Genomic DNA, 14,028 nt, shown 5'->3' on the forward strand with positions numbered 1-14,028 from the left:
CCTTCCTTCCTTCCTTCCTTCCTTCCTTCCTTCCTTCCTTCCTTCCTCCCTTGCTTTCTTTCTTGCTTTCTTCCTTACCACATGCAGGCCAGATGTAATTCTAGGGCCTGTCTCAGGTTGTTTGCTGGAAAGAAGCCCCACCCCCCTTTTCTTGTACTGTCTTTATCTAAATTCTGTCTTTCTTGATATTTTGTAGAAACCCTCTTGCTTATAAATGGTGGCCCATTTAAGTTCAAGCAGCTGGAAAATATTTTGCACAAAATACCTGGGGATTTTTAATGGCTTGATTAAAAAAAACAAACAAACAATTTCATTAAATAGACTAATTGTGGGAATGGGATTGTGTTGCCAGAGAGTCATTCTGTCTCTGATAGTGATTTTTAAAATCACTATGTCTGTATATGTGTATATGTATATATGCATGTGCGTGGCCTTGGAGGCCAGAAGAGGTTGTCAAATCCCTTGGATCTTGACTTACAGGCAGTTTTGAGCTGCCCTGTACTGTGGCTATAGTATGGATATCTAGAGAGACTACACACAAGAAATTAAAATTATTTCATGCAAAGGGAAAGGGAGCTGTCGGTCTAGGACACTGTCCTAGTTACTCTTCTGTTGCTGTGACAAAGCATCGTGACCAAGGCAACTTGCAAAAGAAAAACTTTTAATTTGGGGTTTACCATTTCAGAGGGTTAGAGCCCATGGTGGTAGAATAAAGGCATGGTGGCAGGAACAGCTGAGAGCTCACATCTTGCAAGGAGGAGAGAAAGCGGGAGAGACAGAGACACTGGGAATGCAGGAGCCTTTCAAACCTCAAAGCCTGCCACCAGGCACACACCTCATCCAACAAGGCCGCACCTCCTCACTTTCCCAAACAGTTCCACCAACTGCGAACCAAGTATTCAAATACGAGCTTATGGGGCCCTTATTCAAACCACCACAGGCTGACTTTGTGATATTTATTTATTTGTTTATGATGCTTTTTCAAACCCACGATTTCATACATCCTAGACAAACAAAAGTTCCACCTCTGAGCCATAGCCCCAGCCTACTCCCCACCCAGTGCCTCTGCTTTTTATATGAGGTCTCATGTATCCCAGGTTGGCCTTGAATTTAGTGTGTAGTTAAGGATGACTTTGAATTTCTGATCCTCCTGCCTTCACCTCGTGAATAATGGGGATTACAAGGCAAGCAACCACGCTTAGTGTCCCTGATACAAATCATGAAAATTCTGTATATTAACTCTGTATTAGCATCTTGTTAAATGAACCTATCTTGGAGAGAATCCACTGACAATTAATTGTTAATTGTGGATTAACAATTCTACTACGGCCACACCCTCTACTCTTCTTGCAGTGCGTTAAACAGTCATGCCCCCCTTTCTCTAGAAGACAAAAGTTAGTTAAATGTCATATACACATTGCTCTTTTTACTGAAAACCCCCCTAGCTATTGGCACATATCATCTGCAGAGTTATTTATTTGTTTGTTTTGTTATGGGTGAGCTCTTGCCAGCAACTTAAAGGAACTCGGGCATTTATTGCTTTGGTCGGTGGCATGTAATGTTTCAGTCCATTTATGCATTGTGTACTGTTTAAATCAGGATGAATATATCTCCTCAAATGTTTTTCATTATGATGAAATCCACATGGCATGAAACCAAACCTGGAAGTTATTATTTGACGAAGTCCAATCCCATGGAGTGTCTAAGTAATTTTATTATTTGCACAGTGGCGGAAGTCAGATCTAAGCCCTCTATTAGGCAGCCACTCTGCCGAGGAACTACATGGCAGGAGGTCACCCTATGTAGAAGGACACAAGGAAGGGCGGGAAGAGAGTTTAGATGATTGCTGAGAAATGTCTGGGGAGAACAAAGGGAATTTCAGTAATGATGAGCAGAGGAAAAAGCTTTGAGGAGAATGCCGCCGGGAAGGTGGAAGACAAGATGTGGGGTCGTGTGAAATTTGTAAGGAAGCCAGCAGGTAATAGCCGTGCTTGCAGCCATGGCCAGGGGTGTGACAGTTCTGCTTGTGGCGGACAGGGCATCTGTTTCAGGATGATAAGGAGAAGGGCAGCAGTCTGGGCAAGAGCCGAGCCCTTGGCTGGTTGATAGCTTGTGACCAAGGCTTCTCAGAAGCACTCTTGGAGGTGATGGTGGTGTCGACTTGGTGATTACTGGTTGGAAAGTTAAAAACTCCACTGGCCTTTCCTAAAACCAGTTAAGAAACTAACTGGTAAATGGGAGCCTTGTTGTAGCCCAGGAAAGGACTAGGTGATAATAGCAGGCAGGTCTAGAGTGTGCCGAAGTATCTGGTTTTGCCTTCCTGTTAAAACTATACCTGCTTGGGAACTTAGCACACCCAGAAGCCCATTATAACCTCAAAGAGTACCTATCTCTAAGACAACTGGAGGCCGGACAATTTGAAGATTGTTTTTATTGCCAAATAAACTTGTGCCAAAAAGAATCCACCAATAAGAGCCACAATTAGAAATTCAGCCAGATAAAATGCTAGCTAGATACACATTATTCTTTTTATATCCTTAAGGGGAAAAAAATTAACATTTAACATCAAATGCAAGTGTTTTACACGGGTGGGCTCTTGCTGGGGACTTGTAGAAATACAAGGTGTTTATTGTTTTGGTCAGTGGCTGTTAGCTGACGTCACTTGTTTAGAAATGGGAACGAGACTGTGTAGTATAAAATTTCTATTTGGTTCTAAGATTAATGTCCATCCCTCCAACAGTTATTATTTTCTTGTTGTTTTGAGTATTCCTTTCCCGGGAAGGATGATGTCTACCCTTTCCTTATGTGGTCCCAAAGACAAAACTAAGTACCATAATACCATAGTTTGCCCTGGGGAACCAATGGTTTTATTGGGCTTACTTACAGAGCGTGGGTGAGGGGTTACTTGCAGAGCATGGATGACCGAAAAGCAGCTAAACCTGCAAGACATCCCCCAGTCTGGCTGATGGTGTCCCTTTAGTCAGCTCTTCCCAGCACATATGCTGGAGTTGCAGAGAGGCAAGCCAGAATGTCGGGTGCAGGTCCATCAACCTCCTTCCTCTAAGGCAGCAGTTTTCAACTTGTGAGAATTGAGTGACCCTTTCACAGGGGTCACATATCAGAGAGCCTGTCTATCAGATATTTACATTATCATTCATAATGGTAGCAGAATTACAGTTATGAAGTAGCAATGAAATCATTTTATGTTGGGGGGGGTCATCGAAACATGAGGAACTGTGTTAAAGGGTCACAGCATTAGGCAGGTTCACTGGCTCACTTAGACCACCGCGCTAAGGGAATACCAACAGTGAACAGGCTGCTAGCAATGATCTCCTGCAAGCACGCAGCTCATTTGAAAATGGCAGCTGTTTTGCTCGGAGAACCTCGTTCTGTGATCCATGTGCAGACTCGCACATTGCTTATCAATCAGTCAGGATTTTGGTTTGAGAAATGTGATGTTGGGTGATTTCATCAGCGAACACGATAGAATGTAAGACACGTGTGACATCACCTATCTTATGAAATCTCTATGGCGTATGTGGCTTGCCCTGACTGCGTGACTGAATTATATAGGTGAAGTAACAACTAAATTAAGGCAGAAAGTGATGATGATGTCATTTCTTGTGTGCCTGAAAAGAGGTCTCCTCAACAATTAAAATGCAAAGAAGAGTAATTAAACATCTATCATCAGGAAGCCCTATGAATCACTCTCAAAGGATTACAAGATGTTTGCTTTTATTAGGTTCTAACATCCAGGCCGCAAATTGAGCAACTTTTAAAAAAGGTTGAGAGATATTTTTCTTTAATCAAAAATTTAATCCCACATAGAGATCCTAAAGGTCTCTTATTATTGCGTTCCCATCAAGTCAATTCCAGCATCTAATGAACCATTGGGGCTCTCATCATTTTCTCTAATTCTTCCTCATGAGGGTTGGAAACCACTTCATGTCCTTGTAACAAGAAGAAAAACCATTTGCTCCTCAGAGACATTATTTTCAAGGAGCTAAAACAGGAGCCGGGACACACATGCCAGGGAAAACAAGTGTTCCTTGGAGAGATACCCGCTGGTATTCTGTGATTTCAGAAAAATCATGCTATTGATTTATTTATGAGAACCATGGCTCTTCCTTTCTCCAGGGTTAAACATTTACTCAAAACAGTGCAAGATATGAAAAAGAATCACATTCAGTCAACTTTCATGTTTTCTCTAAAAATGAGTTCTTTTTGCAGGGAGTATGAATATATTCATCAGTAAAAGGGGTTTTTTTGGGGGGGGATTTTGGTTGGTTGGATATTTGAGACAAAGTCTCTTGTAGCCTAGACTAGCCTTGAACTTGCTATTTGGCTGATACTGGCCTTGAACTCCTTATCCCTCTGCCTCTGCCTCCATAGGCTTGTGCCACCACACCTGGCTAGAGAGAATTGCTCAGGTAGCAGTTTGCACCTTAGACTGAATTAAAATGTCATTTCACAGTCTCTCTGTCAAGCTCCATTTCCTTTCTCTTTAGAGAAGAAACTAAGAAGAATCAAAGGTTTAAATGAGGAAGTAACTTCCAAGGACATGCTTCGAACTCTGGCCCAAGCTAAGAAGGAATGCTGGGATCGATTCCTCCAGGAGAAGTTAGCATCAGAGTTTTTTGTGGATGGACTTGATTCCGATGAGAGGTAATTGATTGACAGCTGATTTCACCGAGAGTGCTTCTCATTCACTAAAGAACTCAGAGATAGTGACATCAGAATACTGGTACCAGTTGATACTGATATCTTTTTGAGGTGAAATCAGCCCCTGGAAAGTTCTTCAGTCTGCCCTTAGACCAGTGGTAGGTTTTACTTAGAACAGTAAATACCCTCAGCTGCATCTTAGTCACAGATGAATAGAGTTGAGGATGAACCACTATCTTTTTTTTTTTTTTTTTTTTTTTTTTTTTGAGACAGGGTTTTTCTGTATAGCTTTGGCTGTCCTGGACTCACTTTGTAGACCAGGCTGGCCTTGAACTCACAGAGATCCACATGCCTCTGCCTCCCTGGGTGCTGGAATGAAAGGCATGCAACACAACACCGTGCTTCGCTATCTTCATTTTAAAATATGCAGTGCTCTAGAGAAAGAAGTAATAAAGCAACAGCTAGAACCATGGCTCCTTATCCCCTGCTCTTCATTGCCATAACGCTTTTTTCCTATTGCAGCTACCCAATAAATGTGTGTGGATCAAATGAAGATATTTACTAAGCATCTATTATGTGATGACACTGGCAATGGAGGATAGTGTATTAGTTACTCTTCTATTTCTGTGATAAGACACCATGAGCAAGGCTACGTAGAGAAGGAAGGATTCACTTGGGGCTTATGATTTCAGAGGGGTAAGGGTCCATTGCTATCACAGCAGGAAAGTGTGGCAGCAGGTAGGCATGCTGACTGGATCCTGAAAGCTGAGGGTTTACAACTTGAGCCACAAGCAGAAAACGGAGAAAGTAAAATTGGGATGGTGGGAGGCTTTGAAGCTTCAAAGCTGTCCCTCAGAGATGCATTTCTTCAAGCAAGACCATACCTCCTAATCCTTCCCAACAGCACCATCAACTGGAGACCAAGTGTTCAAATTCCCGAGTATATGAGAGACATTTTATTCAAACCACTACGTCTCACTCCCTGGCCCTCACAGGTGCACGGCTGTACCATAATGCAAAATGCATTTAGACCAACTTCAAAAGTCCCCATGGTCTTTCAGTCTCAACACTGTTTTTAAAAAAGACCAAAGTCTCTTCTGAGAGCCAAGGCAGTCTCTTAACTGTAACCTTCTGTAAAATCAGCAGCCTACTCCAGGTTCAGTGAACACCCTGTCTCAAAGGGATAAGGTAGAGAATGATGGATCAAGATACCAGATGTCCGGCTGGAGAGATGGCTCAGTGGTTATGAGCACTGGCTGCTCTTCCAGAGGCCCTGAGTTTTTTTCCCAGCAACCACACGGCAGATCATAGCCATCCATAATATGATCTGATGCCCTCTTCTGGCATGCAGATAGACACTCATATACATAAAACAAATATATCTTAAAAGAAACAGACACCAGATGTCTGCTTTTCACCTCTGAGTGCGTACCCGAGGGTCTGAGCACCTGCCTTCACATATACCACACCTGCGCTTCACACACGTATACACAGTTTAAAAAAGGATGTAATCCCAGCACTCGGGGAGGCAGAGGTGGGTGAATCTTTGTGAGTTCAAGGCCAGCCTGGTCTACAAAGCAAATCCAGGACAGCCAAAGCCACATAGAGAAACCCTGCCTTGAAAAAAATAAACAAATAAAGCAAGGAAGGAAGCTAACAAACAACTTTAAAAAAAAATTAAAAATGAAAGGAATAATAACTATATATATATATATATTTATTTATTTATTTATTTAAACAAAGACCTTGATGGGGATATGACTTAAGCTTGCAACACATAGTTAATACTGATTTGCAAGTTCCACTGGGTCATAGGAAGATGCTACTGCTGGAATCAAGGCCAATGTCTAAATAAAGCTTTATAGTCATGCTTCATTCAATTTACAAAGTGCTTTTGCTTGCAGACTCACCTTTTGAGTCAGCACACCGAAATCCTTCAGAAATCAGTGTGGCATTTTTAAGGTCAGGCCACCTACCCTCAGAAGGCTCAAAAGATAATGTGTTTTTTTCCTATCTCTAAAGGTTTAATGCAAATGAGTCTTAGACTGCCCAAACAGGTGACTTGAAGCTACGTAGATTCCTGACCCGTTCGCAACTTGACACAATGTTCTGTCTTCCTCAAAACCTCCCTCTACTCCGGTTCCAAGAAGAAGAAACTTTCTCTTGCATGGTCAAGTATGAATTCCCTCTTTCTGAAGCCAGACTGCTGTCAGTGGCAGCATGACACCCTCCCCCCCTTTTGTTTTGACTTTCCCTTGTCTTTGTTTGTTTGGTGGTTTTTTTTGTTTGTTTGTTTGGTTTTTGTTTTTGTTTTTTGAGACAGGGTTTCTCTGTGTAGCCTTGGCTGTTCGGGACTTGCTTTGTAGACCAGGCTGGTCTCTGCCTCCTGGCCTTTTCTATAGAAATAATTTGAATAGCTCCATGAAAAGGGTGGCAGAAAAAGAGTCAATGTCACTGCGGAACAAGCACTGGAAGACAGCAGTATGCATTAGTTTTGTTTTGTTGGTTTTTTTGAAACAGGGTTTCTCTGTGTAGCCTTGGCTGTTCCAGGACTCACTTTGTAGACCAGGCTGGCCTGGAACTCACAGAGATCTGACTGCCTCTGTCTCCTGAGTGCTGGGATCACAGGTGTGCGCCACCTTGCCACATTTGTTTTTAGACTCAAAGCATGCATTTTCTTTTTTTTTTATGTGTAAAATCTTCTTTTTATAATTAAATTTATTTGTTTTTATTAATTACAGTTTATTCACTTTGTATCCCCCCATAAGGCCCTCCCTCCTCCCCTCTCGGTCCCATCCTCCCCCTTCTTCACGCATGCCCCTCCCTAAGTCCACTGATAGGGGAGGTCCTCTCCTTCCCCTTCCTTCTGATCTTAGTCTATCAGATCACATCAGGAGTGGCTGCATTGTCATCTTCTGTGGCCTGGTAAGGCTGCTCTCCCCTCAGGGGGAGGTGACTTGGACACTAAACTGCCCTGGGCTACATCTGTGCAGGGGTTCTAGGTTATGTCCATGCCTGGTACTTGGTTGGAGTATGAGTCTCTGGGAAGACCCCTGTGTTCAAATTTTCTGCTTCTGTTGCTCTCCTTGAGGGGTTCCTGTCCTCTCCACATCTTAATATTTCCAACTTCTTACATAAGATTCCCTGCACGTTGCCCAACAGTTGGCCATAAGTCTCAGCGTCTGCTTTGATAGTCTGCAGGATAGAGGCTTTCAGAGGCCCTCTGTGGCAGGTTCCTAGGTTGTTTCCTGTTTTCTTCTTCTTCTGATATCCATCCTCTTTCAAAGCATGCATTTTCAACAGGCCATTTTGTGTTCTGTGAGGGCCAGGTAGGAGAGTCCTCATGTGAGAGAGGCTACTGTTTAACACAGTCATATGGCTTTGTGCTCTTTGTGGTTGTCTGGTTGTTTGGTTGGTTGATTAAGTGATATGGTCTCATTCTGTAGTCCAGGCTAGCCTCGAACTTGTGACAGTCTTCCTGCCTCAGCCTCCTGAGTGCTGAGAATTATTACCTAGCTGCTTTGAGAGTTTTTTTTTTTTTTTTTTTTTTTTTTTTTTTTTTTTTTTTTTTTTTTTGCTTGTTTTGTTTTGTTTTGTTTTGTGACAGGGTTTCTCTGTGTAATAGCCCTGGCTGTTCTAGACTCGTTATGTAGACCAGACTGGCCTTGAACTCACAAGAGATCCTTCTGCCTCTACACCCTGAGTGCTGGGATTAAAGGTGTGCACCACCATGCCCAGCTGCTGCTGCAAGTTATTAAAGAGCATAGAAAGGGGTTTCTGTTATTTGTAGTCATTTACACTTTCCTGTGCATGTGTACTAGTAACTGTAAGGTATGGGAGCCTCGGTGCTTCCTCGGTACTTAAGGGGGCGTTAGGAGGGAGAGATGAACCTGACAACCAACCAGTTCCCCTCGCTAGGCAGGCAGCTAGGCAGGCAAATGAAAAGAGCCCTCTGGCCCAATGGCCAGTCCTTGGTGCGAACATTGGGTGCTCAGATGTTTCTATCTTGAGGTCGTAATCTCCCAACCCCTATAAAATTACAGGTCTCACAAATAAATTTCGAGGAATTGAGGCTCACACTATCTTAGGCAGAAAAGATCTCAGGTTTCTGTCTCGCCCATGGTTTAATATTTATTTGAGTGTTTCACCCCTTGACAGTTTCTCTCCTCTTCAGGTTTGAGGGAACAAAAGATCAGACTGAGAGGCACGAGCTCTTCAGCTACTCTCCTCAAGCCTTCAGAGGCCCTGCTTGGAAGGGGCCCTGGCGCTGCTCATAGCCAAAGTGCCCACTAGGGGGTAAATGATGTTGTTGAGCTGCCAGGATGCGCAGCTGACAGAACAGTAGCGTGGCTGAGCTGGGAAGAAATTGGCGGTGGGCGGGCAGGCAGCGTTTGAGAAACGGAGCTAATCATTAAGTAATTACTCATCGAGATCTGACCCAGCCATTCCTTTCTTCTGCTCTTTCGTAGCACCTTGGAACATTTCAAAAGGTGGCTCCAGCCAGGTAAAGTCGCCATCAGCACAGAAGAGGTCCAGTTTCTCATCCCTCCGGAGTCGCAGGCTGAGAAGCCGGAGGCCGGGGACAAGCCAGCGGCAGCAGAACAATAAATTACACACACATACGCCAAGCAGCTGTCTGGGGCCCCGGGGAGAACAGTGGAGAGCTTGACAGCACAGCAGCGAGGAGAAATCCAGGCAGGGGGGGAAAGCCCGGACTTCCACTCCACAGAGCAAACAGCTGCTGGCCCCTGGGGACTTGCTTAGAGCTGGCATGTATGGGGCAGTCTTGGATGGAGTGATGGACCCAGTGCGTGCTAGATCAAAACCCTACTTTCCTTCCTGTCCCACAGCTCGACTGAGATCTGCTGCAGCGGGTTTGAGGTCTGTAAGGATCCAGTGAGGAACAGGGTGTGAAAGCGCTTGGAGACACTGGAGACCTTGTAGGCAGCGCACCGGTTTTTTAAGTGAGCTGTCTTTTCCCCCTCTCTCTTCCCGGTCTCCGTGCCTGTGTTCCAAGTATTCCCTAGAGAGGTAGTCAGGAGCAAGTCTAGCCAAGGAGAGTAAAGTCAGTCTCCTGGGGTCCAAGCCCTTGTGGGGCTTTCTCACGTGCTCATCGTAAATGGAGGGACTCTAGGGAAACGGGCTTTTCCTTTTGATTTGTTCCTTGTATCAGAAATGGACAAAAAAAAAAAGAAGTGTGAAAATGTGGGTGTTTCTATCTGCGTAGATATATTTTCTATTTCACGGCTTCTCCCTCAGCTGCTTCTTGTACCAAGTTCCAAATTAGGCTTGTGAATATGGTTTAGTGTTTGACACAACCCTTGATTGGTTCCAAACTTGCTCCCTGTGGTGACTTCCCCGGCTGAGCTTGCATTCATTCCTTGTTCATTGTACTGTTCTTCGAGTAAAGTTCGAGTTGTCTGTGTAAAACTTCCTCATTGGAACAGCTGTGCGGTGTGGGTGGTTCCATTGGCCATCTCCTCTCACCTGAACACCGAGAAAGGAGGAAAGTAATGACAAGGGAATGCTAAGGCAAGGGAGCTAGCAACCTTTGCCAGCCCGGCCCACGTAGTGAGTTCCAGGACAGCCAAGACTACAGAGAGAGGCTCCGTCTCAAAACAGAAAAGATTTACTTCTCTATGTGGATTTGTGTTTGCCTGTGTGAGTTTATGGGCGCCAAGTATTAGCAAAAGGATGTCAGATCCTTTGCAGCTGAAGTTGTAAGATGCCATGTGGGTTCTGGGAACTGGACCCAGGTCTTCTGCAAGGACAGTAAATGCGCTTAACTGCTAATCCATCTCTCCAACCCCAGGTCTCTTGTTTTTAACACATGCCTCTGGCAGTTTAAACTGAAACGTTCTATGGTAAGGTTCTGGGACCATGGCTGCTGGGTAACAGTGTCCAAATCCATAATGATGAGCAGTGTACCCAAACACCTCCACAGAACACTTGCTCATTTCTAAATCAAGTAATTAACTTGTTGAAAGGGATAGAAACCAAATAGGTCACACCATATACTTGCTTAATGACAGAAATACTTTGTAATTTCTCTCACCTCTATTTGTCATTAACTACTGGTGTTAGCTTTTGTCCTACTGCTATTGGATATATTTGATATAGAATGTGGTTCTTGGTGGCATCTTGGGGAAGCCTGAACACTGATGAAATCTGGTGTTGAGCCAAGATGTCAAGCCGCTGTTTCTGTCTGGGGGTCGGATAACAGACCTCACTCTTCCTCCAGGGTCATCTAACAGCTTCAGCTAGATGGAAAGAATTGAAAGAAAAAGGCTAAGATTTTTCTTCATCCTATATGATAAAAGAAAATCATTCTTCCTTAGTAACGACAAAGAAGAAAAGTGGTAAAGCTGGTCCTAAGATGGTAAAAACATACATACATATGTGTGTATATATATGTATGTGTATACATGTATATATGTATATATATACATACATACATATATGTATGTATGTTTGTTTTTCGAGACAGGGTTTCTCTGTATAGCTCTGGCTGTCCTGGAACTTGCTCTGTAGACCAGGCTGGCCTCAAACTTATAGAGGTCCACTTGCCTCTGCCTTCCAAGTGCTGGGGTTAAAAGCATGTGCTACCACCATCTGGCCGACAATAGTTTTTGAAAGTATTGGTTCTATAATTAAGGCAAAATCTTAGCTTTTACTTTCCTCTTCCTCCTATTTTTCTACCTCAGAAATAGACATATTGGGGGCTGGATAAATGGCTCAACTGTTACAAGCACTTGCTGTTCTTGCAGAGTACCTGAGCTCAGTTCCCAGCACCCACAGCAGACAACTTATAATTGCTTGTAACTCTAACTCCAGGAGATCCAATACCCTCTTCTGGCCTCTGAGAGCACCTACAAACACAAATGCACACACACTTGTGTGCACACACAAAATAGTAAAAAAACGAGAACACAGAGATTTTGGTATGAGAAGGCAGAAGGCTGTTTAGAGGAAACCTTGGTGGAGCTGGGAGGGGAAGATTTCAGATCTCCAGCCATTAAGAATCCAGTTAGTTCTAGCTATGGTCTCTTTACTGTTTTCAAGGTGACAGCTTAAGTAATTACTCTTTAAAAAGGTGAAAAACCCTGTTAGCCTAAACCAAATCTGACATCAGCCCCCAGAGCCAACTCTATATTCGTATAGATTTGTCTTAGGCTCCAGAAGGGGCACTAAATTTGAAACCAGGCATCTGGGGTGCTATCTTTGTCCTGTGGCTTACTGTGTGGTCATAAATAAGTCAAATGACCTCTTTGTGTTCCAGTTCCCTTTCAGTAATTAGACTAACCATAGGAAAAATAAGATTGGCCTAAAATGCTGGTGTGTTTCCTTCTACCCTGAAACTCCAGGGAGAACTTCCTCAAATCGGTAAAATGTGTGAGTTGGGAGAGCCTTATCGCCCCAGCCTCCTTTCTCGTGTCCTTACCAAAACAGATCAGAAGGTAGAGCACGTTCAGTAATAGTGCTGAGCTTCGAAGCCATCAAAGGGTAATTACCAACCATGGATAAGGCGGTAATGACCTGGTATACCCAGGGAAGGTTGGGTGGGAGCCAGGGAAGTAAGCTAAGAGACTTGCCACTATTTTTTTTTTTCTTTTTTCTGGCACATGCACTCATCACCCAGGGCTTGGCAAGGTCAGTGCTGGAAAGGCACAGGCCTGCATCCAGTACCTGCTCCAGAAATAGGCTCCGGACATTCACACAGCATAAACAAGTATCCTACCAACTGTTGCCAAGGTGTGTCCCTTCTAGGCAGGCCTGCCCAGCAGGATGGTTGCTGGAAGGGGAAAGATGCCCTGAGCTTCTTCTTCCACGCCGCCTCCCCAAGCCACATGAAAGGGCTAACACGCTCTTGAGACAATCTCATACAGCACCGGCTCTATTTCAGTTACAAGATCTGAGACAGGACGTGGCCCACCATAATCATGGTTTTCAAGTGCAATGTTTACTTGAGCCGTGGACTATTTAAGGCAGAGATTCATTCATCCAACCAAGGTGTGCTGAGCTTTTGCCATTTTGCAGGCAGTGAGTGTGGTGATAAATAAAGTAAAACCCCAACAGGAGGGAGTGTAAGTATAGAGCACTTGAGAACCACCTGCCAGGGAGAGAGAGAAGAGAGTCTTAGGCCAGCTGGTGGCCGGTGTGGGTGAGAGGACGGGCCCCCTGGGGATGGTCCAGAAGGACTAGTAGGAGTAAGAAGACATAGAGAGTTAAGAGTTTAGAGGCCTAGCTGGGTCCTTTAAGCCCAACACTTGAGAGGCAGAGGCAGGTAGATCTCTGTGAGTGGGCCAGCCTGGTCTACAAAGCCAGTCCAGGACAGCCAGGGCCACCCAGAGAAACCCTGTCTACACAGAGAAACCCTGCCTGGAAAACAAAAAAGAGTTTAGGGGCCTAAGTGTATACAAAGACCTTAAGCAAAAGGGTGTTTGAAGGATCTTAAGAAAGTTGTTCAGTGGGGCTAGAGCACAGAAAACAATAACAAGAGAAGCTAATAAAGCAAAGGCACATGAGAAGGGCTTCATAACCATAGTAAGGAGTCAGAGAAGAGGAGCTAATGGGCCATTTAAAGAAGGGCCATGACAAGATCAGATTTGCATCTAGAGAGATGGCCATGCTACTCTGGGCATGACCAGGTTAGTCTGATAGGAGATGTACAAATTATTCATGTTCAGCGGTGAGAAATATATCTCTATGAGATGAAACAAGCACAGGGCTTTTTTTTTTCTTTTTTCTAACTTGATTTATTTTGAGCGATTTCCCCCCTGTTAGACCAGCAGAATTATGTGTGGCAAACTGTATTTTTCAATGATGGCTGGTTCAATATGTCACATCACGTCTTAAGGGTGGTGTGTACACTCCTCCACTGAGATGTCAGTCAATATTCCCTCCCTTTGAACTTGGCATTCCTTTATGTCACTGCCTTGCAAACAGCACAGCGCGAGTAATGTTTAAGTCTGAGGCTAACAATGTACAAACTTTCCACCTGCCTCTCCCTCCCTCATTCCAACCCTTTTACCCCCTTCCTCTCCCAGACCGCATCCAAATTATTTTCATTCCTGGCCTTTAATCAGGCCTACTTAACACTAAATGGAATTAAGGTAAGTGGTCTCTGCAAAAAAACTGAAAGCTTCATGGGCAAACCAAATGTTATGGCTTACATCATTAAGTTTGGGTCGGATTTGTTACTTGGCCAAGGCCAACGATGACCATAGAGTCATTTAGCTAATTTCAACAATCTCATCCTCCAGCCTTTTCTAGTTTCTGATAATGATGACAACATTTTAATATATTGGCTACAGTATGGATGAAAACAAAATTGGATGTGGGAGTCCAGTTTTTAAGACAGTTACA

At 44.0% G+C, this 14,028-nt stretch overlaps 1 protein-coding gene across 3 annotated transcripts in view; it reads left to right on the forward strand.

Annotated features, from left to right (window-relative positions):
• The window catches only part of Ccdc32 (coiled-coil domain containing 32), a 12,875-nt gene extending 2,783 nt beyond the window's left edge, over nt 1-10,092 (forward strand). For all 3 annotated transcript variants that reach the window (XM_055596927.1, XM_055596993.1, XM_055597029.1), the window contains exons 3-4: nt 4,509-4,665; nt 9,132-10,092. In XM_055596927.1, coding sequence (XP_055452902.1) covers nt 4,509-4,665; nt 9,132-9,270 — 296 coding nt within the window. In that variant the 3' untranslated portion in view covers nt 9,271-10,092. The remainder of the gene's footprint in view (nt 1-4,508; nt 4,666-9,131) is intronic.
• Nucleotides 10,093-14,028: the final 3,936 nt, after the last annotated feature.

The sequence above is a fragment of the Psammomys obesus genome, unplaced genomic scaffold (genome assembly GCF_907164565.1).
Source record: "Psammomys obesus unplaced genomic scaffold, mPsaObe1.curated_primary_1811, whole genome shotgun sequence".
In the NCBI taxonomy this organism is placed as follows: Eukaryota; Metazoa; Chordata; class Mammalia; order Rodentia; family Muridae; genus Psammomys; species Psammomys obesus.